Here is a 26,345-nt window from a genome sequence, read left to right as displayed (position 1 = left end):
AACTTAAATTATCTAATCTTAAAATTAAAAAAAAACAAGAAAAAAAAATGAAGCAAAGTTTTACATTTCCCCAGTATAATATTAGATCTACTGTTAGGCAATAAAAACAGTATCAAAGCCAATTAAAAATCACACTGTCAGATCAATTTACACTTAGCTTTACTTTAATGAGTTGTTTTTTTGCCCTCTTACCAAGGTTTCTCTATTTAGCAAAATAAATTACTGAGTAATTACACATCAGTATTAGTCATAAAACAACAAAATATATACAGTATAATATATAAAATATTACTAGACAATCATCTACAATCTACAACCTATTTTATTGTCAGACATTTGTCTTGAAAAAAAAAAAAAATCTTGCCTTTGTTCCAATAATTCCCGGTCTTTTAAAATGGTACAGCTTACAGACTTGATAGAAATCAGCACATTTCTCAGATATTATTTGATCTCTCAGAGTCCACAGAGCACAAAAAGTTCCTGCTTCAACTGAGCCAAACCTATCAAAATGATTAATTCCAAGGTTTAATAATAATTGAGACTTGTATGATTCTATTAGACATCTATAAATAAAGAACTATAAACTAAGAATATTACCTGTCAACTACAACAAGTGGCCCACATTCTAGGGAGTTGACATAACTCTGAGCAGCAGAAATGACATTAAAAATTTTGTGCAGATCTGTTGTGTAGCCTTGAGGCCAGTTTTTGACAAGAATGATTCTGGTCAGCAGTGTGTAGTCGTACTGTAATATTAAACTACTATTATATCTCACAACTTATAAAGGTATTATAAAATCTTTTCAAAATTAGTACTTTAAATTATTTTTCTACTTTGATATTGAAATTACCTGAATGGAATCCAAAATAAATTCAGTAGTCACAAAACCTTGTTCTTCATCAACAATAGGTTCATCTTTCATAGCTAAGCGAAAATTTCCAGAATCTATTTCAATACTGCTGCCTTTAGAGGGCCAAAACTCTTTGTATTCCTAGATATCAGAAGATCATTAGGGATTAATAGTGCATTTCAAATAAAGAGGAAAAATAACAGAACAAATGTAGATAAAATGGTCAAGAGAAAAATACATTGCTTACTATTTCATCAATTGGTGAGATTACAACAATAACAGGACTATTTTTATCCCAAACCATCCTCCAAAAATCTTCAGTTGTATCATCTGTAGGATGCTGGGTCACAATGAACTCTGAAGACTTTTTATAACCCTGAAATGTAAAAAGACTCAGTCAGATAAACAAGCCATTGCTATCTCAATGACAAATATAGCTCATTTTCCTTTTTTTAGAAGTATCACAGTCATTATGGATTTAAAACATACAGTATACTAATGGCCTTTAGACAACTTAATAAAAGACAATATCCAAGTAAAATTGGCATAGCTAAATATAGTACAGATAAACTAAAAAGGCTAAAGAATGGCTTTTCTAGATCAGCTAGTTTTTACTTTACTACTGATGATAAAACATTGGAACTAGATGTGACCAACATATTTTGTTCGATTTGATGCAGATCAAATTATTGTTGATATAATTACACTAAAAATGTTGCTTGTTTTTTTAGTTTTTACAAATTAAATTTAAAAAAGGAAAATAGTTTTCAAAATAGTTCTACAGAAAAGAAGTTAGTTTTCTTTTTTGTTTATATTTAGAATTGCAAAGAAATACTGAAATATTAATCAAAGTTGAAAGAATATACCATTGTAGAGAAAGTTCAATTACTCACTTGTAAGTATGTAGCATTGATATAATCAGAACCTTCCACACCTGGACGAGCTGACAACAAAACTCTCTTCAAGTTGACAGGAAGTAAGCTTCCAACTCGGTTCTTTCCCAAGTTGACTGGCTTTAAGGCAGCAGATTGGTCCAATTCATTGGGGGTGTAGTCTGTGATCAGCTGTTCAAAAATTAGGCAAATGTTAAGGGCACATGTTGTTTAAATTGTTAAAATATAATAAAGTAACAAATCAGTAAATAGGAATAAAAGAACCAACAGCCTTGGGTATCGAGTTTTATTATATTGAAATACCGGGTATATGCAATGTACAACCTCCATGTTTATCTATCTCCTTTATAAGGTTAGGAAATAAATGAACATTATTGTAGCCCAAACCTCCTGATAGATGATAAGGGGATGACAATGAGCAGGGTTTCAACTGATGCACATACCACATGGCCAGGCAGCCAAGTGTTAACATTTTAAGCAAGGGGGAATCTTGTAAAAATATGCCTTTCCATCGTAAAGTATTTTGAATTTCCTACACATTTAAAAAAAAATCTTCTGCCATTCTTTGTTTTAATTCCTAAATCTTATGTTCACTTTATGGATTTTGAAAAGGTACATATTATAACCTCTACTTGTCTTTGTGGATCAGAAATCACTTTTTAATATAATCTAATTATTTATCTGTTAATTTACATAACATATTTTTTGACAATGGAGAGACAGAAAGTCCTATATAATAACCCCATTTTTTAAGAAAATATTAAAATATTTTCTTCCATGTCAAGTACACAGTGCTTTCACTACTGTCTACCCATAGATTGTTTTTTTAATCGACACTGACAGTTTAGCATACTAACCTGATACTGTCTATCTAGTAATGTACTACTTGTGATGGCAGGTAATACTTGATTTGAGACTGGTTGATCCAATAGAATAAGATAATCTGAGAGTGCTTCCTCTTTCACTTCTGTGCTGCCATTACCCAAAAGATATTCAACCAACAGCTCATGAATAAATATATATTGGTCCTAATTAGAAGAAAACACATGTGGTCAATAAAAAATATTTTACTTTGCAAATTTGATTTATATAAAAACAATTGTATATTTGTTGAACAAAATAAACAAATAAAAACCATTAGGTTCCTTAAAAAAGGTCTGAAGTATGAGGGGATTTTTTTTAAAATTTGAGATAATGGATGTCCTTTAGTCTATTAAACTATCATGGGTACTTGACAAAGCTGTGGTGAAGACAACTGGTTATTGCTGTCATATAAGGAATCATGTCAAATAAAGTGATCATCTACAATGTAAGCATATTGATGAGACTTACAAGGAAACGTATTCTTAAAAAAATTGGATGCTTGCTTATTACTATGAAAATTCATGACAACTTTTCAATATCACAAACTTTATGTTCACTATTCTGATCATTTCTTGGTGTTCACAAGTCGTCATAGAATGGAACAAAATGATATCTTAACAAATCAATATAAAAAAGTCTGAAAGCAAACTGTCTCAACAAAGCTGAAATAGGACTACTAGGAAGTAACAGTTCTTTTTCGAAACTATGTGAACATAAGTCAGACTGGATCTAGCAGATTCTTTTTCCCCACACCAGCATAATACAAATCAATTTATAAGGAATAGATCACAGAAACACAATCCAAAAATGTTAACTTAAATAAGGTCACATTAAAATACACTTTAAAGCAACTAGTAAATTGATAACTATGCTAAAAGATCGTGTTATGGACCACACCATTTAAAGATATTCCAATAAGGAAAAACAAAAAGAAAGATGAAAAAAAAAAAACAGTAACTAAAAATATATTCTGCAATAATTACCTCAGTTTGTACTAAAAAGTTTCTCTGTCTACGAATTAGTTGTGTGAAACCAGGAATATTAATACTTTTCCTGTCCTCAATCTGAGCGATCATACTGTCTATCAAAATATAAGTACCTGTACGGCCAACTCCAGCACTGAAAGAAGATATTTTTTTAAAAATCTGATAATAAATACTTAACTCTTGCAAAGCAGTTTCAACATTGAATGAGTTAAAATATAAAGTGCATGAATCTCAGATAAGATTGGATAACCAATGTCAAAACTATCCTGAAAGACTGCATGTATTATGTAAACTAGGAAGGAGAAAATGTGACAACAATATTAGAAAGAGATGCTGATTAATTTATAAGCTTCACTAAAATTTAATTGATTTCAAATGAATTTACTTATGAAAACTCTTTACCTGCAATGAACCACAATTGGACCGTGGTCAGGTCCTCGTTGAGCAGCAGACTTCTGTACAAAAGTCAAGACTGGTAGTGAGTAGTCAGGTACCCCATGGTCTGGCCACTCTGTATAGTGGAAGTGAAACACTGTTCTCTCCTGGCCACCTTTCATAGAATGACGCTAAAACCAAAAAAGATTGTCACTATTAAAAAAACAATTTTGAATATAACCTAAAATATAAAGAAACTTAGCATTTACCCAAAAAAACTTCCTGTTTATAAAATATCTTTTATAAAATGTCAAAACCAATTAACATTAAACAGGACCTAATTTTACTGATACTAAAATCTATTTATGCAAAACTAAACATATTATTTTTTTAAGTTAAAAAAAAAAAATAACAACAAAGAATTCAACTTAAAATGTAGTTGAAAAAAAAAACAGCAATCAACAACTATTTTAATGTTTTTTTTCTCCTATCTTAATAAATAAAAAGCCTAGCATAGAGCAGCTAACAAGGTAATGAAATGAAAAGACTGTAACAAGTATTAATTTAAAAAGGAGGGCAGGAAAACAATTCAGTAACAAGCAATAAACTCAAGTGGAAATTATGAACACTGTACATACCAAGTAGTAAGGATATCTATAAGTTGAACTATGTAACACAAGATACGTTAATGTTTTACTAAAAACTTTTTTCATTCTAATGATCTAAAATGAACATATGTATGAGTGCGTCTCATAAAATTCGACTGTAAAATTTTTGTTAAATGAAACCCATCTGACAGAGATTATAAATACCAGTATTTCAAAATCAGTTTTGTCTTCTTTAAAATTATATAAAGCACTTCCTTAATACCTTACCAAACTCTATACTTAATATATAACCAAACTTCTCAAAGAATATTAAAAGCTCAATCTATATCAAACTTTATCTTTTTCTTTCAAAACATGTTGATCCACAAGTGCTTGGAGTTATTAAGAGTGCTACTTAAACTAAACTTGTAAAAGCTTATGAACAATGCATTTTCTTGTACACTAAAACATTTAAATTGTGATTAAGTCATGTCAACAAACTAAGGGAAAGTTTTATTGTTCCTCATGATTGCAATGGGACTAGACAAGTTAGAAAACATTTTAGAAGTTAGCTTAAAAGGTAAAAACACAACACCAATGCTTCTAAAAAAAATAGTCAAAGGTAATTAAGTCACACAGGATTTAAGAAATAAAAGTTTTGAATAATTTTTTTTTTTTCAAATGAAAAAAAGAAAATGTGTCTATACTTAAAATACTAATACTTTGTGAGGAATGACAAACATATCAGTAATATATATATATATATAAAAAACTGTACATTAGCAAACATTTGAAACTAAATAAAATAAAAATTCCAAACTCAAAATGCGTGCAGAGGGTGACATCTAGAAAGCATGCATACCTTTTTTACCTTCAGATTCTTGAGAGTGAATATCCTAACTGTGTAATGAGCTCGAGGAATGGTATTTACCAGCTTCACATGTAAGTGGCCGTAGGTTTCAGCCCCATCATTAGGCCAGTACTGATCACATTTTCTCTACAGCAAACAAACAAAATTCTTCAGCATTTAGTAAGTAGTAAATTTGTTTATTTTAACAACTTATTTCATAAGTAGCACATTTGTTTGTTTTAACAACTTATTTCATAAGTAGCACATTTGTTTATTTTAACAACTTATTTCATAAGTAGTACATTTTTTTCAATTTAACAACTTATTTCATAAGTAGCACATTTGTTAGATTTAACAACTTATTTCATAAGTAGTACATTTTTTTCAATTTAACAACTTATTTCATAAGTAGCACATTTGTTTGTTTTAACAACTTATTTCAATATGTTGGCATTTTTTAACCATTTATTATCATTATTATATATAATATATAAAAAATATAAAATCAGCCCGGATAAATTTTGGATATAATGATGACATTATTATTATTTAATTCAGTCATGAAACATTGTTCTAAGTAAGCTTTTAAAGTACACTAGTAAAAGAGAGGCATGTAAAGCTTTTTAAAACAGAAATACTGGAAATACTGTCAAGAACTAAAAAGAAGTCTGCAGAAATACAAAGCTACTCCATTTCTCAATAATATGCTCAGTCATTAAAAGTATATCATACTCTTGCATGATAACCCCATTTTTTAAAAATCAGATCATTATCTGATCCAAGCTGAGCATTAATTCACCTTCCAAACTTTAAGTAAGCTTGTTTATTTTATGGTAATTTTAATATGTAGAACAAATTGTGTGCTAGTACCAAGAGCTTTTATCTCATTTTACATCGTAAAGAAACTATAAAGCTATAAATAGCATTGACCTGGGCAAAGTATTTCATATTATATATATGGCTCCTTTTGTTCTCAGCGAGGGTTGTCCCAGCACGCACAGTCTGTCTCTATGCACTCCTGTCTTTGGCTATGTTTTCCCACATACTTTTGCTGATGCCTGTGGCTCTTATGTCTTGCTTGCAGACATCTCTATATGTTAGTCTTGGGTGGCCCTTGGGTCTGACTCCTTCCACAAGCTCAGCATATATCTTTCGGGATTCTACCATCTGGCATGCAGATGACCATGTCTCCCATCAGGAAGTTTTGAGATTGGCCAATATGAACAGCATGTATGCTCTTCTGACACAAAGAAGATTCCGATGGCTCGGACATGTCACCCGCATGCCAGATGGTAGAATTCATATTATATGGTAATAAGATATACAGATTGAATTGATTTCAAAGTAAGTCACAATTTGTTATTCTTACCCTTCCTTTTTCCATTAAATTGGTTATCATGACAATGACACTTGAATTCTGTTCCCAGATCATGCGCCAGAAATCTGGAAAAGTCTGAGGCAGTGGGCCTTGAGTAGCTATGTAAGCTTTATGTTTTTTATATCCCTGAAACAATCAGATGTAAGATTAATGTAACACCAATGTTAAACGATTTCATTCTATTGTAACAATGTTCAATGAATACAGGCCTACAGATTTTAACATCCATCACAATGAAAAGTTCATCTGTTGTAGTCCTTAGTTTCAACACTCACTTCAAAGTCAAATTTTAACAAATACAAGAGAAAAGTGAGATATTAAAGTGTATATTTAAAAAAAGAGCAACTATTTATTTCCCAATAATAGCAAAACAATACTTACATCTACATAATTAGCATTGATATAATCCGACTGGCGGATCCGACTCAGCTCTGTCTTTAGAACAACTCGGGAATGGTCATCTGTGAAATAAAAAGAATCAAATGTGAATTTAAGTAGTTTAATAAATAGTATTATCAAAAAATGAATAAATTATTACCATAGTAGAACTATTAACTGATTTCTTTCACCATTTTAAATGGATTTTGACTTGTTATGGTAAATTAAACTGTTCAGAACTCTTTTAGTTCAAGTTTAAAAATGTGTGTGTCTAATCACTATGTTTTTTTGGTTACCGGTCATTTCATCCTTGGTCATTTCATCCCTGTTTATTTCATCCTCAATTAAATATTTTTTTCTTATTCATTGATTCATTGTGCTGCTAAGGCTTTGATTTAAAGCCCTTATTTCATCTAATATATAAATATGATTATGTAGAATGCTTTTTGATATTTTTGACATGTTATTAATGCATTTATAGTGTTTCCCCTTCCACTTTACATTCTTGATGCAAAATCTTATATAATATATTGTGAATCTGGGTGTGTACTTAGCTATAGCGCTTCTATTGGAGGTGGGGAATATTATAATATTACCCTGCGCGTAATGTAATGATCAAAGTCCAAGGTGTGGTGGAAGTAGTGGAAATCTTTTGAAAGATGAGAACAATTAAATACTTATGATCATGCCGCTGATAACTCCTGACGACCATCTTTCACTTTATTTTATTTTTCAAAAGCTCTTTCTTGAAAATGGGCGCGTCATTTTTAGCCTTGAAATAAGGTTTTATTTTTTCTAATAAAGTCTGACTTCACCCATCCTCAGGATATCATGTCGGCTATAAAAGTTTTGCTTTAATTCCCTTTGAACATGATTGTTGTAAATTGTGTTATAGGACTTTATGGGTATTTATTTCATATTTCTACTGATATTTCATTTCTACATGTATATAAAAATTTGTTTATTGATATTCACTTTAGATATCAACACTGGTATATTTATGTGGACATAAATACCCGTTTATACTATATTTCCGTCATGATTCGGTTTCTATAGCCTTTAAAATTGATTGAGTGTTTATTGGAAATAATCTTACATGTAGGATGTGATTCTCTCTATCTGCCATTAGGCATCGATCTGATCTAAATTTCCCCACCCCACTCTATCTGATTGGCATAGATAAACACTAAAACACTTTTTTACATGACCTCTATATTTATACATGATAAATTTATATTGCTTTTAACCCTTTAACAACTAGTATCGCAAGGAGTCGCCGCTATTGGCTGACAACTAGAGTCACAGCAAGTCGCCGGCAATCGCTGATTTTGGTTGTTTCGTTTACGCAAGGCAATGCTAGTTTTTAAATAACTATTTATACCTTTACTAACTCTGACCTAGAAGAGCGATAGTGATGCTATTTTTAGGTGTTTATTTTGTATTTGCAGCATGTTAGAATGGATTTTTATGATTTTTTTAAAATCACGTGTTTTTTTTTTTGCTAGCCTAGAAAATGGAACATATTTAGGCTTATGTTTAGGCTTTAATAGAATAAGATTTTAATGGGAATATTAATTTTTAAGCTGTAGAATAAGGATATAATGATTGGGGTCAGTGATTTTGAACCATTTAAGACCGATAGTAGTGAAAATAAATAAAAAATTGATGCTAGATCCAATATTGAATATGTTAGATCTAGTCAAACGGGAGGCAACTAAATATGACGTAATATTTTAATGTTTTTGAGCTCTGTAGCCCTATTTATGACTTCAAACATGGTGCTTAACCATAGGTCTATTTTTTCTATTATAAAAAGAAGGTTTTTGTTAGGTTTTATTAGTTTTTTTCTATGAATTTAGTAAAAAAAATGATTTTTTAAATAGCTGATACAGAGTTATACCCCTTCTCTTAGGGATGGGGTAAATAGTTTCTTACAACTGCTTAGTGGTGAAATGGTTAATGGCATTTAATTTTATTCTTATCTAATGCATTACACTTTTTGTCATGTAAATAAAAATGAATATTATATTAAATATTGCTTATTTCATTTTTACAATTACTATTTGTTAGATAAAATGATCAGATGATGAAATGACCAGGGGAGGAAATGACAGGGCATGAAGTGACCAGGGATGAAATGGCTGGGAATGAAGTGACTGGGATGAAATGACCGGAAACTATTTCTTTGTGTGAAGATTTTACCAACTTACAGGCCACAATGTTGATGTATCTATTTTTACTTCTATTGTCATTGATATTGGAACTCTCACATGGATACTTGTCACTATAAGATGTTCGGTTGATCTCCTGGGGATAGAAACAAGTTATTAGATCAATTATTATCTACAAAATGTTTGTTTTCAGTTTTGTTTCACATTTTAGTAAAATAAACCCCAAGGAGGCAGTTTGAAATTTTCGCTGTAGCTTACATATCTTAATTTAAGTGGTCTGAAGATATCTCAATTTTATGAAATTTACTAAGCCTGAAGAAATTAGTAGGTTTTACTACTGTTGTCTCTTGATATTCAAATAGTTACAGGACCGGGGGAGTTACAGATTACCAAAGGTTAGCAGTACTTCAAAGAATTTAACCCTATCATCTCAGGAACATTCAAGTATGATGCAGCAAGATATTCTCTTAGACTGGGGATATTACTTCAATTTAAGTTTTTTTTTTTTACATTTTCTCTTGGTGTGATCTTCTATCTATTTTCACATATTTTCTCCCTTTTTTCATAATGTCATAAACAGTAGGCCACCCAAAGACATAAATTGAAGAAATAGCAGTGAGTTTTTCAGGAATAAGTAAATTTTTATGCTTACGTTTGCCTATTCTGCTTGCCATTATACAAGATATAACAAAACTTCCACACCAAAAAATAAAGCAGACAGTTAATTCATTTAGTAATCATAGAAAGACAATTAAGAACATATCACCAATTAAAACAAAACAGCAATTAACAAATGAAAAGATGTGAGACATGCATGTAACAACAAGCATGTACAGCTGATGCATACATTATCGTCACATTGGCTTAGTTCAAATTCCTGTAAACTAATTTTTAGTGCTACTCTGGTATGGTAGGAAAGTAGAGTGGTTACCACAAGAACTAGAACAAAAGACTAAGAACTATAGTCAGGGTTCATAGCCAATTTCATGAATGATTTTCCAGGTATTTTCCAGGTTTTCAAGGTAGAATTTTAGATTTTCAAGGTATGCATCGCACCATAGCAAGCAATATATATGTAAATATATTTACATACAGATGACATAAATATGTAAAAAGAACAAAATATATATGTATTTAGTACTGAAAAATAAGTATATAAGTGTGTGTGTGTGTCTGTCTGTCCTGTTCGTTTGTGTGATAGATTTTAAATATCTTGCCAACATCCCACTCAGAACATAAACAATGTCATCAGCTGGTATGTCCACAGAAAATGTAATGAAAGTTATCTTTTTATCAAGTAACAACTTGACTGTCATCCCAAAACCTCAAACAACCTTTTTTTTTCTCAAAGATTTATTAAAGAACATTACAAATGGTTACTATTCCCTTTTTTTTTAAAGATGCCTTCATAATGTGTACTCTCTGTGGTGGAATTGTACATTCTTAGTTCCTATGTGTACCGTAGTCATGGAGGGCATTTGGGGTAATGTTTTATTCTTGTATTAACTGAGCTTAAATCCTCCTCATAAACAGAGCCTGTAATATATAGGCCTATTTGGTTGTTTAAATGACATTTGCTTACTAAGTAATGGCTTTTGGAGAGGGGGGGGTGGTATTAGACCTATTTGTGTTTTTTTTCCAACTAAATCTATCTGTATGTAGTTTCCCTGTCTTTTACGACCGAAATAACTTTTACGGACTTTTTACACCTGTGTGCGAAATATTTTCAGCAAATCTACAGTAGATCTAGACTCTTGATCTAATTTTAAGTCACTAAAATTCGCGAACTTTTCACGGCTGTGTGCAAATTAACTTCCATGAATCTACCGTAAATGTAGAGTCTTGATGTAAGTCACTAAAATTCGCGGACTTTTCACGGCTGTGTGCGAATTATCGTCACTGAATCTATCGTAGATCTAGAATCTATAATAAACTTTGTAGATTCTAACTATAAATCACTTAAATTTGCAGACTTTTCACGGCTTCACAGGGTTAGTATAAAAAAAATCGTCTTCACTAGATTCTAGTGACTTAGCGCAAATCTAGACTCTAGATCTGTCACTAAATTCGTAGACTTTTCACGTCTATATGCGGATTATCTTCACTGACTTCACTGACTCTACCGTAAATCTTGACTCTAGATCTAGATCTAAGTTACTAAATTCGCGGACTTTTCACGGCTGTGAGCGAATTATTGTCATTAGATTCTAGATAGTGATTTAGCGTAAATGAAGAATCTAGCGTATTTCTAGATTCTAGAGTAATCTATACATTAGATGTATTGAGATAATAAAATTGACTAATATTCACGGAGCATTCAGGTTATGTGCAAATTATCTTCACTAGATCTAACTCTAGATAGGTTACTTTTTACTAGATCTAGCTAGATCTAGCTGACTTACGGACTTTCCACGTGAAGTCACTCTTTCTGTTACAAAAAGATTTTAGGTGAGGGAGGGCCAGAGGGGTGTAGCTTTATACATTAGGCTGGTAATTGCCCTGACAATAGTCACAACACACTAAATCTAGCGCTGCCTTAAAAAACAAAATAATGCCAGATGAAATGCTTGCTTGATGTAAGTGAACAAAACGATGGTTACCACAGTGATAAATAGCGAAAATAAACACCAGGTATCGGGAGGGAAAGAACTCAAGGTCCAGTTTTAAAATTCAAGTTTTTTTCACCGTTTTTTTATGAAATTCAAGGCTTTTTCAAGGCCTTGAATTTAATATGAAATTCAAGGTATTTTCCAGGTTTTCAAGGTGGCTACGAACCCTGTATAGTAAACTTTGATAATCACTTCCGTCTGGGCATCAGTGAATAATGATGTCCAGGCAGATGACTGTGAGATAGTGGAGTAATATACATATCCCAAGAAAAAAAAGCAAGCTTCAGTAACTTGTGCCCATGTGTTAGCGACAAGAAATAGTATCAAGAATGACATTGATCCTCTCATTAATATTGGCCGTATACTTTTTCATCTCAAAGCAATGATTAATCTCAATATTTTAAATTCAAGATACACTGTTTCTTTTATAACCACTTACATCAAACTCTTGGGAAAAGCCAATGTCACTGTCCATGTGCATATGTTCCACATGTGAGATAAAGTCAGCAACTCCTATATCTGGATACTGTTTCTCTTCTGACAAAAATAAACAAATCTTGGGCTAACTTATAATAAAAAAGAAGACAAAACTAATTAAAAAAGGGACTGTGCATGCAACAATAACTTTTGACTTAACAAGGATCATTGAATCAAGATTCAACATTGATTTCAACAATCAATAATTATAAATAACACCAATAACCTTTATACTCATAAATAGTTGTTTTTTTCACCATTGTACAACAATGCTATATTAAAGCATCTTATACAATAAAATGTATCATATTTTGGTGAATAAATATTAAAACTTCAATGACATTTTAATTTTCTAGTTCCCTAATAGTAACAACCACTCCAAGCTATCTATTTTACTTTAGAGAGATAGAGAAAGAAAAAAGCAACCAATGATTTTTAGTTTTGTTCTAAGTATAACAACAGTAATCAGCTAACCACTATGTTCTTCCACAGTTATTATAGTCTGTGCTGTAGGCTGACTGTTGCTAGGCACTGCCAGGTATAAATATGCAGCTTGATATAAACGTCGACAGTTGTAGAACCTGAATCATAGAAAATGTTTTGCTAGTCAAATATTTTTTATGCTCCTAACTACTCACAGAATAGTTGTCATTGTTACAATGCAAAATGTATGAATACCAGACTCTTCAAAAAAAAGTTATAGGTTATGTTTGAAAATGTACTAGTCAGTTTATTATTGTATAATACAATGCCTTCTCATGTACTTATTAAGTTTATTCTTAAAACAAACAAGGGTTAGGATGATTGTAATGTGCATGATGTTTTTTTTAACACAAATGTATGCAAGATTTTGTTTTCTACATGTGTGTGTATATCTAGGTACAGACTTCATCCCATGACTGCCCTTGCACTGACCTGTATCCTACAAGCAATGCAGCAAGAGTGACAAGTATGAGTACACCTAAAACTATGGCTACGATGAAGCCTGGATGAAAACTGCCTTCTGCTGCATCAATAGCTTCTGTAAAAGAAGAAGAGAAAAAAATAGAACACTGATCATTACTGTTTAGGGAAATAAAGACTAGCTGAATAATGAAAAAAAAAAAAAAAACACAACCTAGTGAGTCAGTCATTCAAACAAACATTATATCTACTTGTTTTCTCAACTTTAATCACAATAAAACATAAAATATATGATGTCATTTGACTAAGATTACAAAAAAAAAAAAAAAAAGAAATCAAATAAATTAGAAAACTAATCAAAGCAATAGTCAGCACAATGCTAACTAAAAATGACAACATGTGAAAAGCTAGAACACCATAATGAGAAGTTTGAAAGGAAATCGCAATCAAATAGAGTGTTATAACAAAACCAAAGTTTAATTCTACCATATCTTTGTAACTTTTCCAATTTAATAGATTTGATATCAATAAGATGACTCAATAATAATTCTACTAACATGGAGGACTAAATTAACATAACTTATCTGCTGTAATTGGTGTTTATTCTGTTGCTATTTTTATAATTACATAAAACTTGTGACTCAGAATATTAGGATCTAAATAAAACTAATGAGTAAACATGCACAGTGGTTTTTTATTGCAAAAAAAAAAAATTAAATAAGGAAAGAAAAATAAAGAAAAAGAAATTAATCCCTACAAGCCATCAAGCCAAAAAATTTGTTTTATTCATTATTATTGTTTCTTTATGTTTCAGTAACATTAATTAGAGTGTCATAGATCATATATCAACTGTTTTAAGGACTATTTAACAAACAATTAAATTTCTATTAAAATCAAAGACAAGTTTTACTTTAATTGAAAATTTAATTTTTTTTTCTTGCGTTAAAAACTTGTAGAACATCACATTGCACCCCCCTTGACACACAACAAGATCTAACATCATGCATCACTCAACTAAAACATTTTGTAATACAGGTTAGTGACATACTCTGTGGACCATGAAGAAGTACTTTCACTGAAACTATTAGATCTACTTTTTAAATTATATAGCAGACTAGGGTAGATTCTTTTAAAAAGTAATAATCTGTCTTGGAGGCAAGGTGGTTGAATGGTAAAGTGCTTAGCTTCCGAACCGGGCATCCTGAAGACTGGGATTTTTAATTTCGGGATCTTTAGGGATACCTAACATTAGTTGAGGACAAGTAAAGGCAATCTGTCATTGTGCTGGCCACATGACACTCTCGATAACTGTGGGCCGCAGAAACAGACGACCTTTACTTCATCAGCCCTTATAGACTGCAAGGTCTGAAAGGGGGAACTTTACATTTGTCTAATAATTATAGAATGGTTTGTGTTCCAATATGCACATACACAATGTAGAAAAAAAGTTTCCTTAGATATTGAGGGATGATTAAAGGGAAACACTTTCTGCTACGTCTAGCATGTAAACAGTCATGGACTTGTGTCTGTGTTCTACTAGTGCACACCTTGTGTGTAGACAAAAATATGAAGATGTGTAATTAGTGTCTTACAAGCAACATGTCCACGTTAAGGTTATTAATGAAACAGTTATGATTAAAATTATTCATATCCCCATGTCAGTTCTTAGGCTTAAAGAATGCAGGGACAATGCTTACTTAAGGTTACAACTACAACAAGAATGGGAAATAAAAATCAGACTCTTCACACTAGGCATCAGCTGTTCATAGACCAACAGTTTTTTTTTAACATTCATCTATTTTGATACCATACAAAAATGATTAATAGTAATAATAATATCAACAGATTACTTTAATGTTTTTTTTAAGGCACCTCTTCTCTTAGTTGACATTGAAGTGACAATAAAAAAGTTGATTGAAATAGATAAAAAAGGATGAGGTCAACAATTAAGAGGATGCTGTCTAAATGGAACGTTAGAAACAGGTAAATTTTAAACCTCAATGAGGATAGTTAAACATTGTGCACTAGAACTTGGTTCTTTGGTATCACTATTGTCAAGACTATTTCATTAATTCTGAGAGTGTAAACAGTACAGGACAAAAGTTTTGTCAAATATACAACTCTGAAGATGAACAATGTTATGTGTTCTATTGGTGAATATTTCAGATTTGATCAAAAAATGCTAATTTACAAAGTAAAACTCAATTTTGAAAGTTGTGTAGGTTATGGTGTAGCTGGCTTAAAGTGAAGAGTCTGGGACATTCAAACATCCACTGATTACCATTGGCCTTGCTATAATCCCTTATAACTGCGCTCCCTACATCATTATAGGCTGGAAAACAAGATGTGATGAAGATGATAAAAAAAATTGGAAAAGATAAAATTTGTGTTTGAAACATTAATTGTTACATGGAAAACATAAATATTCAAGATATTGAACTCAAATAAGTTGTTTATTTTCTAGAAACTAATGTAGAAATTAATTATCATAAAAAAAAAAAAAAGAAATGTACTAAAGATAGTATGACATGTAGCATTGTCTTGAGTGATTCCTAACAATAACTAAGTTCATCATGTTCCCTAAATATAACAGTTTAAATTATAACCCAAATCAAGAATGTGTTTTAGCCACAATAAAAACATTTTATGTAAACATTGTAAAAACAGCATTATTCAAGGCAATGACTGCCTAACAATGACAAAATGCTAGAAGCTGGATTATGGGACCAGAATATTATTGGGGAAATGAGGAAGACACTTTGAATATAAAGTTTAAGCAAATGGGGAAAAAAAAGTTAAAGTAAGTACATTTGAATAACTCAAACATGTAAACAAGGAGTTTTTTTTTTTTTTTTGGCCAGACTTAAGATAATTAATCTTGAATAAACATTTTAATTGCAATATGTGATTCTCAAGTTTTTCATCACATCTTTTCTTTTGATTAGCTAAGTCTCAGATCTATTCCTCACTGTGCATTGTAATGACCCAAGACTCTTTTGAGTTTTCAAAATAACCATCAAAAATGAATCCTCTCAAACATGATTTGATAATATCCTTGTATCTCTACCCATTTGCAAATAGTCAAATCAAATAAGGTTAATAAAACCCTATTATAAACATGTAATGTTATTTGCTTAAATGGACCAAAATTCTACTTTGTGAACCAAGATTATGAAGGAAATATATTTTTTAAAATATGCAAAAAAATCCAAACTTTAAAAGGTCCAAAATTATCAAGAATTTTTAGCCATGGTCAAGTTGCAATGTTTTGATGAGAATTAAATAACAAGATCAGAAGAGCAAGAATGTGATGATTTCCCTATATGTTATCCTGTGATGAGGCCAAACATTTAAGCATATAGAAGAAGTGAAAGTTGCATTGAACAGACAGATCTTGGGAAAAGTGATTCTCAAAAAAAAAAAACCAACAACATATCAATAAAAGAAAGATTCTCAGAAAAAACAAACTAAAGGTTCAGTAACATAAAACAAGAAGATATGTTTAGCTACTGCAAAGAAAAAATTCTTTATTTAGTTTATACAACATAAAATAATATAAAGAAGCATCAAATTCTTGAAAATCTAATGACAGGGTTTCTGCACCAAAGTCAATATGAAATTCGAGAACTTTTCCAGAAGAAATTTTAAAATTCCAGGACATAAAATTCGCACTGAAATATTACATAGCAATAGACAAAGTTGATTAATTTAGGTTTAATAATTAAATTAAATTACCATACTCATGGTATACATTCCTGTCATCACTGTCCAGAGTTTAGAAAATTCAGTGTTCACAAGTTGTCAAAAGAAAGTATTCAGTCTATCAGAGGTGACACTGAAGAACTGGGAGGCAGCAGAACTTGTGGTTAAAATGGAAATGTGCTATTGTGTAAATTCAGATTTAATACTATCACAGTCATCTGCACTGATACGGCCAAGCAGAACCAAGATGCTCAAAGTGGCATAAAAATCATTTAAGGAGCTATCAAAATCTTGCAAAGGGTATTTGGGCTTTTGCCATTTTAAACTCTAGCGAATAGCATTCTTCAATGGAGAGTTTTCAAAGATCTAAATCTAGGACACATATCATATATCTAGGTCACTGGATTAGACCTATTTATTTAATTACCAGTGCACAGAAGTAATATGATCTTATACTGTAGCCCGATGAAAATATAAGGCACAATATAAGACAAAATTAAGTCTAAAAAGATATGTAACGTAGTTCCAATTTGGTTGAAAATCAACGTGTTCAGTGAAAAATCGATCCGATAATGATACTATTCTATAAATAGATTAGATCTATCTATTGTCAAGGAGCAGTAAACACATTCTGTGCAAACTCAGAAATGCTAATTTCGAATTTATTTCCACTGCGACGGCCCATCCACTGCAATGGTGCCAAATTTATTATTTTTTTCCCCATTTTTTTTTTTGGATTGGCGAAATTCCAGGACATTCAAGGAAATACTTTACAATTCCAGGAGATTTCCAGGGCTTTTTGAGTTGTTTTTTTTTTAATTCCAGGACATCCTGGAATTTCAGAAGGCTGCGGACACCATGCAATGAAAATTTTTTTCCCGTGTTTGTGAGCATTGTCTAGATTTAAAAGCATTTACGGTGGCAAATATTGTATCAGGTAACAAAGAGTTATATGCAGGTATTTGATAATGCAGCATTTGTAAATGGCAATTAAAAGCATCAATGAGGGACGATGAAGTTTACAGTGCTGATTGTAGTGTCATGTGCAACATGTGTTCTTCTTGTCATCTACTGATATAAAAAATAAAAAAGAAAACATAAATTTATGATAATAATAAAGTAAACAAAATTTACAATAATAAAAAAAAATGGCTAAACACTTGGCATATTCCTCATCTATAATTCACAGTTAATGTAGTTTTATGTAAGGAATGAAGTCAATACAAAATAATATGTCTAACCTCAATAGTCAGTGGAATACTAGGCTTTAAATGAAAGGAAAAAAAAGTATTGTTAAAATTCTTCCAAAATAAACATTTGCACCTAGCCTAGTAAAAATCTAGTAAATCAACACCAGAATGACTTTTTTCCATCCCTCCCTTCCTCAAGAAAGACTAGAGCTATACTAATCAAGATTATACAGCAATACATGTATTTATGTAGTGTAATAAATACCCCCTCCCCCCAAAACTAGTTAAAAATGCACAGAAAGTCACAAAGGCTAATTTCTTATTCTATATGCTAGTAAAAGTACTCATTAAAGTACTCTTATCAGGCACCATAAAAGTATGGAAAGGGTTGCCTGAATCAACCAGAAAAAAACAAAAAGCCTTGTAAAGATTATATCTTGAATTAACACGGAGGACTAAATTAACATGGATTAAGTAGTCAAATGTTTCTTTTTGATTCAATATCTGTAATTCCTAAAACAGAATTGGTAAATACTATTAAAATTTGTAAGAAAAAAGAACTTACCATTAAAATGTGAAAAATAACTGCATCTTGTAGAGAAAAAGTGATCTAGGTAGTAGAGTAGAGTCACTATTGCGGAACAGTCATGTTTGCGGAACAGCTCGTCGAAATTAGTTAAAATGTACTTTATTTTGAAAGTTTCTGCTAAACTACTCTAATGGTACTGCGCATGGTCCATTTCTCTACATTTCCAATATACAGGTTTTCCTTTCACAGCAGAAAATTAATTTTGACTCCAGGTTAAAGTTGACAGGTGTGGAATTGTGCATTATTTTTCACATACCAGGAAAACCGCATAGGTCAAGGCTTAAGGCTTTTTAAAAATGATAATGACCCTTCACCTGCATGAAACACCTAATTTTCGGTTTATAAATAGATGTGAAAAAACTTAATTTCAAAGCCATTTACCAGGAATTCAATTTCAAATATATTGGGAGGTGTTTACCCAGTTTTTACCTTTTTAAAGATAGTCACAATTGTGGAACACTATAGATGTTATTTATTTGACCTGCGCATTTAGCTTAATATTTACATAGTGATTTAGATTATCAGGATTTAAATATGAGTTTGCATTAGTATTACATAAATTTAAAAACATTTAGAGAATAATATTACATATAATATAGAATTTATGATTACCAGACGTCCAGAAAAAAGTAGACAAATCATATCAAATATCATATATATAATATTAATATAACAAAAAAAGAATTAAAGAATAGTGGAAAATAAAACCTTGTAAGGAAAATCAGGAAAGTGTGATGTCAATTACAATTAAATTAAAGAGGTAAGAAATCTAAAAGTGATAATGTGTGTCTTTAGCTTTAATAAAAAAATTAATGTAAAGAATAAGGAGTTCAAGTATTATATAAGACTTTATATAGGCTTTGTTCCGACATTTTTACAATGTTCCGCAATTGTGACTTCTTAAAAAATCCTGTTCCGTAATTGTGACTAACCATATCTCAGTCGATTTGAATGTAAAATTTAAATATGTGTTGCAAAACTAAACAATGTGTCTATTTTTAACAGAAAATGGATGGGTAATGCTTAGGTACTTTTAGTTTTTCCATAGGTCTAACCATTACGGAGCAAAAAATTGAAAACTTAAAGTAGCAGCAAACTGTTTTTAGCAGCCATTTGGTTCATTTTACATGAATAATTGGACAGGAATTATAAAATAGACTATCAGCTTTACAATAATACCAAACATGACACATTTACATGGTAGACATGGCAATCAGAGTTGAAAAAGGATGTTTTTTTTTTAATTTATTATAAAAATTGAGACCACCAGCCTGCTAATACATTTTTACATTAGAATTACTTCTTAAAAACGATTTTAGCCAAACATGCAAATTTTTACTGAAAACTAAGTTTTTTGTGCGACCAATGTACACTTTGAGCCCATTTTATTTTTGGCCATTGTTCTGTACATATAAAATTATTTTTCAATCAATAAAAACAATGTTTTAGTCATATTTTACAGAAACAGTCTTTATGAATAACTACAAAATATAAATAATTTTAAAAAGTGTTGCTTTTGTAAATGTTTGAAATGCTATTGTTGACATATTTTGAGATGAGAAGCAGGTAATATAATAGTCAAAATTAATAGAAAAGACTTACTGCCGAGTGTGACTGACTTTGCCTCTGTGAAGTCCCCAGTGTAATTCACCTTGGAAAATATTGAGCCAGTAACTGCTGCTATACGTAAATTGTATCTTGCATTTGTTGCCAGGTTTCTTAGAGTGTGTTGAGTGTAACTTGCTCCATTCTAAATATAATGATGTCTTATTACATAAATATCTAAGACTTTGAAATCATGTTAATACCTTAGTTAAAAAAAAAATCCAATTGTAGTAAGCTATTATCAATAGTGCTGTAGAAAAAAACAACTAGATGAGGTCATTTTGAGTTTGGAATATGTTAAATCACTTTAGACTGTGTCTTAGAGTAAGATATATCAAACTATGATGTAGGTTAAAGAACCACTAACTTGGGGAAGATGGTGCTATACTTACCCCACTTATGTCTTTCGTTTTGGTAAGATCTATAACATCTTCAATAATTTTACCACGGTGGTCCCAGCCTTTAATTATGTAACCATCAATAGATTTGTAAAATTTCGCAGGAGGAGACCAAGATAAATACAAGCTGCTGGATCCAAGAGCTGTCATATTGAAGTTCAGTGGTGAACTGGGGGCTGTGAATAGGATGGCAATTTATCAGTACAGACACACAAAAAAAAAGGCTAAACTGATATAAGATAATCCATTAATTTAAAGCTACTTATTTTAGAGTTTAGGGGGCACGGTGGTCGAATGGTTAAGCACTTGGCTTCCGAACCTGAGGTCCTGGGTTCGAATCCCGGTGAAGACTGGGATTTTGAATTTCTGGATTTTTAGGGCGCCCCTAAGTCAACCCAACTCTAATGGGTACCTGACTTTAGCTGGGGAAAGTAAAGGCGGTTGGTCGTTGTGCTGGCCACATAACACCGTTGGCCAAAGAAACAGATGACCTTAACATCATCTGCCTCATAGATAGCAAGGTCTGAAAAGGGAAACTTTACTTTTTTTTTTATTTTAGACTTCACTTTGTCATGCATTATAGCTTTAAATATGATGCTTTTGGTGTAGTTTTCAGCTTTTGGTAAATGAGATATTAGACAAGCATGAAAGATTCTGAAGCTCTTAAATTTTATAGTAGATCTAATCTTATCTTATTGTCTTCACTATTAAAATTGAATTTGTTAAAAACTGTCTTAAGGTAAGTTATTTATTCAACCAAACATGTTTTAAAGCAAATAAAAAAAAAAAGTCTAACCCGCTACGTCAGTGAAGGCAGGAAACTCATCACTGAATTCTCCTTCACCTCCATCAGACACTGCTGCCACCCTCAAATTATATTTTGTATATGGTTCTAAAAGAAATCATTAGAAGGAAACAGTTGGGTTTTATTAACAAAAATTTACACAACAAATAGTGATACCATCATACTTAGTTAAAAATTTAAAAAGTACTAATTACTACAGTCCTATGTATTATCTTTTTATAAATGTGTACTGTGTAAGTATTACAAAATATGTCCAGCAGTACTGTGCTAAGTATTACAAAATATTTCCAGCAGTACTGTGCTAAGTATTACAAAATATTTCCAGCAGTACTGTGCTAAGAAAAGAAAAAAAAAAGTTCATATTGTCTTGAGCAGCTGAAAGAGGTTAGAAAGTGAAGCTGATATTTCACTAATCCCCTTCAATGTACAAAATTTCATCACGAAAATCAAAAATCTAATTTTTTATATTACTCAAACTTGTTTTCAGTTACAGACAGTATAAAAGCAAGGCTGTTCGTTAGCAACAAAAGCAAGGCAGATTATTAGCAACAAACTTCTTTTAGCATGATTTCACTGCTTGACTAGCAGAAATTTTCTGACTGAAAGTATTGCTCTAGTGAACCAATGCATAACTTTAAAATCTTTGTTGACCAAAAGTAAAGTTTTTGGTCAAAATGTATTAAATTGTTCTATTATTTAATGAAAACTTCCTGAATGAAGAACGCATAACAGAAGAACTTATCCTTTTATACTATGCATGAAAAAAAAAATCCGTTAAATAATCTGCATTAATCACGTGCTTCAAGATGGATAACTATTTTAATTACCAGAGACAAGTAAATAACTTAATGTGTGTCTACTTAAAAACTTGTCATATATCATGGGGGTGCTGTTTTCAGAAGCAAATGTGATCAAAAAATATTCTCAATCTAACATAACAATTCTTCCCTCACTCTGAAGTACCTGTGAGTTCTGAATCTAATATTTAAGCCAAACCCAAACAGCAAAAATCTTTTTATCTCACTGTCAAAAAGAAAGACACAATTGGGAAGATCATATACCAGATTTTGAGATTCTGTAGATCTGACATTTAAATGTTAATGTAAAAATTTCTTCCAACATTGATGGGCTAGACCTGTTAACTTCCCAAACCACTATTACATGAAAAGTTATGTAGTGGTCAGAGTAAAAGATATACACTTCATGTTTCCCATATAAAATGAGCTCAAGAAAAATCAACACATAGTGGAATTGAGAGTGATCTAAGGAGGCAAAAAGAGAAACAATGCAAGTGGAATCTTTCTCCTAGAGTTTTTGCAGTACAATGATGTATGTTAATGTATAACTACCCATACAAGAATATATTTTATTATAAATACATACCCAAATCTTGAACTAAAGCTGACATTGAATCATACATTATATGTCCTGTAATATATCTACTTCTTTTCTCATTTGTAGTTGTATGTGTCCATTCCAAATTGTATCTTTCTAATTTACCATTGATTTCTCTTGGTGGCTCCCAGTTGACATTAAATGATTTTTCTGAATTGTTGTTGATATGTGTGATACGAGGCTTAGAAGGTGCTAGTAGAAAAACAAAACAAAATGCCAATAGAGGAATCATGTTTTCAAGGACTAGTATTATTAAAAAAATATTTTGCAAGATGTTTAAAGAGCTAGACAGTATAAAATTAAGTGAATATAGGATAAGCAAGAAAAAGTAAAACAAAAAATATTGTCAAGAACGTTTTCTTTTCTGGCTTTAGAGAGAAAAACTACATTTTTAATGAAAATTTAAATATTGCAAATGTTAAAATAGTAAATATAACTTTTATAGTAATGTTAAACAAAATAAATTCATTAATCAGCAAAAAGTTTAAATGAAAAAAAAAATGATTAAGTGAGATTTTATGGTGCAATATAAATGACATCACATGTGTGTTAACAACAATTTTGACTAATTACCTCTAATAGTACAACCACTACAACATTATGTTTATAAGTTTTAAATTATTTTTATGGAATGAAATATTTTACTTACGCCCAGGCTTAGTTTGTATAGAGGTATCAACCTCTGGACTGGTGCCTCTACTATTCTGTGCCATTATGGAGACAGTGTACATAGAGTTAGGTTTTAAATTTTTCAGTACATAGCTCTGTGGATATTGAATACAATGATAACTGAGAATATTCTTTAATTATGTTACTGCAATTTCAGGGTACACAAAAATATGTAAGAAATTGTTTAGTGTCTTATAGTTTTTCAACAAGCCTCTGGTTTTATCAATTATTTTATAAATTACAGACGTTCCTTCAAAAAGAATATGATTACTGTACATTTTTTGCACAACCATTTGTTAATCTACTTGTGCGTGTTAATAAATAAATGCTAAAAATGATTAATTCTTAAAATCAATGGTTTTCCTGGATGAAGCTAAAAAAAACCTAAGTGTTAACACGCCTGTAAATTTAGATCATTTAAATTTTTAGTGAGGGAACTCTTAAGACATCTTTACAAAAGCTACCCATTAAGTGCTCTTTATCTTCTTATCTTATATATTACAGATGTTAATTCAAAAAAAGAAGATAATTATGCCCTGCACATTTTATGTGTCAATCTAGTCATGTATGTTAATCAATGACTTGAACTCTGCTAAGTCATTGGTTTTCTTTGCTGATGAATTATATTGCTGGAAGAAATATTTGAATAACATTATTTTGTAAAATGTTTTACATGTTTCGGATGTTCCTTCAGAGTTGGAGATAATCTACTTCCTAGTCCAAACCTCCCACAGGACGACGGGGAATGGCAGCGGGCAGGGTATTTTAAAAACTTAAGACATAGTCAACAATTAACAACCATCTATAAATTTTTATAAAATATAATGTAAGAAACCTTGAGTAGATGAGCCAGAATGCTTATAATGAAAAGTCTGCTGCATTGTTGATACCCAAAAAACATGACACTTGACCAAGTTATTAGAAAAAAAAAACTTTAAAACTTCAATATAAGAGAGCATTCTAAAACTCTTTCAGTGTAGTACAGGCCTTACTGCAACTCCAAGCAGTACATTCAACATAGACCCACTGGTTATTTGACCAAAGGCCTATATGGCCAGTCCATCCCTGTTCTTGCCTTAAGAACATTAAATTTGGTGAGAAGCAAATAGTTGAACTCTCGTTAAAATATAAGCTAAATGTCTTACTGTAGCTAGAGGGTCAGTGATGTTCACAGATGTCAAATTATTTTTATTCAGTCCATACTTGATGAGATACCCGGTCAGCACCCCATTCAATGTGCCAGATGGTGGAGCTTCCCATGCCAAATATATTTCTGTGCTTGTCTGATTTGCAGAATGCAGGTTATAAGGAGCTTCAGATGGAGCTGAAAGATATAAAGAGCTAATTTATTACATTTTTTTATAAGTAATAAATAAACATGGTAATAAATAAACATATCTCCAATTACAAATAAAGCAATTATAGGTTTGAATTTCAGATAATATATTTGATAAGTTTTTTTATTGTGTAAGTTCTTCGTGATTTTAAATAATCTTAATGTATTTGATGCAATTTTAATTTAATTGTATGGTCAAATAAAAGTGTTCCAAAATAAATAAATACATAGAGATAGATAGATAGATAGATGATAGATAGATAGAAACAGAAACAAAAAAGAAAGTTTTATTGAAATGATGAAAATTTTGTTAATCTAACTAATTCACTGATTTTAGATTTCAAATGATTAAAAAATATTGTAAACATATTAATATAAAAATAATTATATTAGATCAGCAACAAGTTACCAAAAAAAAAAAGGTGTAAATATTGCTTTGAATTCATCTCCTAGGTCTAGAAGTTAAGCTGAGTGTCAATCTATAGCAGCTACTATTAACCTTTTATAGACAGTTTTTCCTTATGAGAAATTTTTAGTGTTGTGACCCCTGCAATATCCCAAAACTCAGGGTGTGATTTTCTAGAGCATTCTCATGATTATGATCAGAATTTAACAAAGAATGTCAATTTGAAATCTCACCTTGTCATTAGTGGTCTATTTTAAAGTGGCTCAATAGTATATAAAATACAATTATAAATATAATATGATCTCTTGATAGTCAAAAGTAAGAAACCTGATTGGAATGATGATGATATTTGAATATAATAACTGAACAGACATAGCTTACTTTAGTTAAGCAGTGGACAAACCACTTATGCAGTGTATTGTGACAATAGTTTTTTACTTTATCTATTCTAATTGAGTGTCATGTTTCTCTCAAGGAAATAAACTCAAAATAAGCGCAAATCAATTCCTTAGAACAAAAAAATTCTGAAAATGGTTTGTTCACATTTCAAATTACTTTTGCCATAAGTAAAGTATTACTATAATGTAAATCTATTAGAAAATAAGATTGTACTCAATAGAAGTGAGCAATCAATACTTCAGTCTCTTTGTCTTAATGTAGTTAAATTCATTAGTTAGAAATAAAATCACTAAAATATGCTACTATTTATGTATACAAATTATCATCTGTTCAATACATTTAAGAGAAACAGGGGTTTACAAGTCCTTTTTTCTGTCATAACAAACCATGATATGGAAGAAAAGATTATTGCTATGCATACCAAATATGCTAAGAAATAAAAATGACAAATGTTTAAAAGAAAATAAATATTATAGCAAAAAGAAATAAAAATATTTAAAATGACTGTCAAGCTTATGCTTGTGGCCAA

The 26,345-nt window shown here is 30.9% G+C and overlaps 1 protein-coding gene across 9 annotated transcripts in view; it reads right to left on the bottom strand.

Moving 5' to 3' along the window:
- The window catches only part of LOC106075356 (tyrosine-protein phosphatase 99A-like), a 46,583-nt gene that overhangs the window by 4,516 nt on the left and 15,722 nt on the right, over positions 1-26,345 (bottom strand). For 7 of the 9 annotated variants that reach the window (XM_056026203.1, XM_056026205.1, XM_056026202.1 and 4 more), the window contains 22 exons: positions 24,821-24,999; positions 23,656-23,770; positions 22,995-23,198; positions 21,603-21,698; positions 20,801-20,982; positions 20,406-20,553; positions 15,604-15,654; positions 13,335-13,440; positions 12,894-13,000; positions 12,382-12,479; positions 9,373-9,469; positions 7,166-7,245; positions 6,776-6,910; positions 5,419-5,553; positions 3,997-4,160; positions 3,592-3,727; positions 2,602-2,772; positions 1,745-1,915; positions 1,099-1,227; positions 852-992; positions 598-746; positions 365-500 (listed from right to left, as the gene is read on the bottom strand). In XM_056026203.1, the coding sequence (XP_055882178.1) occupies positions 365-500; positions 598-746; positions 852-992; positions 1,099-1,227; positions 1,745-1,915; positions 2,602-2,772; positions 3,592-3,727; positions 3,997-4,160; positions 5,419-5,553; positions 6,776-6,910; positions 7,166-7,245; positions 9,373-9,469; positions 12,382-12,479; positions 12,894-13,000; positions 13,335-13,440; positions 15,604-15,654; positions 20,406-20,553; positions 20,801-20,982; positions 21,603-21,698; positions 22,995-23,198; positions 23,656-23,770; positions 24,821-24,999 (2,930 nt within the window). The remainder of the gene's footprint in view (positions 1-364; positions 501-597; positions 747-851; positions 993-1,098; positions 1,228-1,744; positions 1,916-2,601; positions 2,773-3,591; positions 3,728-3,996; positions 4,161-5,418; positions 5,554-6,775; positions 6,911-7,165; positions 7,246-9,372; positions 9,470-12,381; positions 12,480-12,893; positions 13,001-13,334; positions 13,441-15,603; positions 15,655-20,405; positions 20,554-20,800; positions 20,983-21,602; positions 21,699-22,994; positions 23,199-23,655; positions 23,771-24,820; positions 25,000-26,345) is intronic. The other 2 variants (XM_056026204.1, XM_056026210.1) reach the window with 2 other exon arrangements.

The sequence above is a fragment of the Biomphalaria glabrata genome, chromosome 4, assembly GCF_947242115.1.
Source record: "Biomphalaria glabrata chromosome 4, xgBioGlab47.1, whole genome shotgun sequence".
Taxonomy (NCBI): domain Eukaryota; kingdom Metazoa; phylum Mollusca; class Gastropoda; family Planorbidae; genus Biomphalaria; species Biomphalaria glabrata.
Note: the sequence above shows the minus strand (reverse complement) of the source record. Positions and strands in the feature narration are given on the sequence as shown.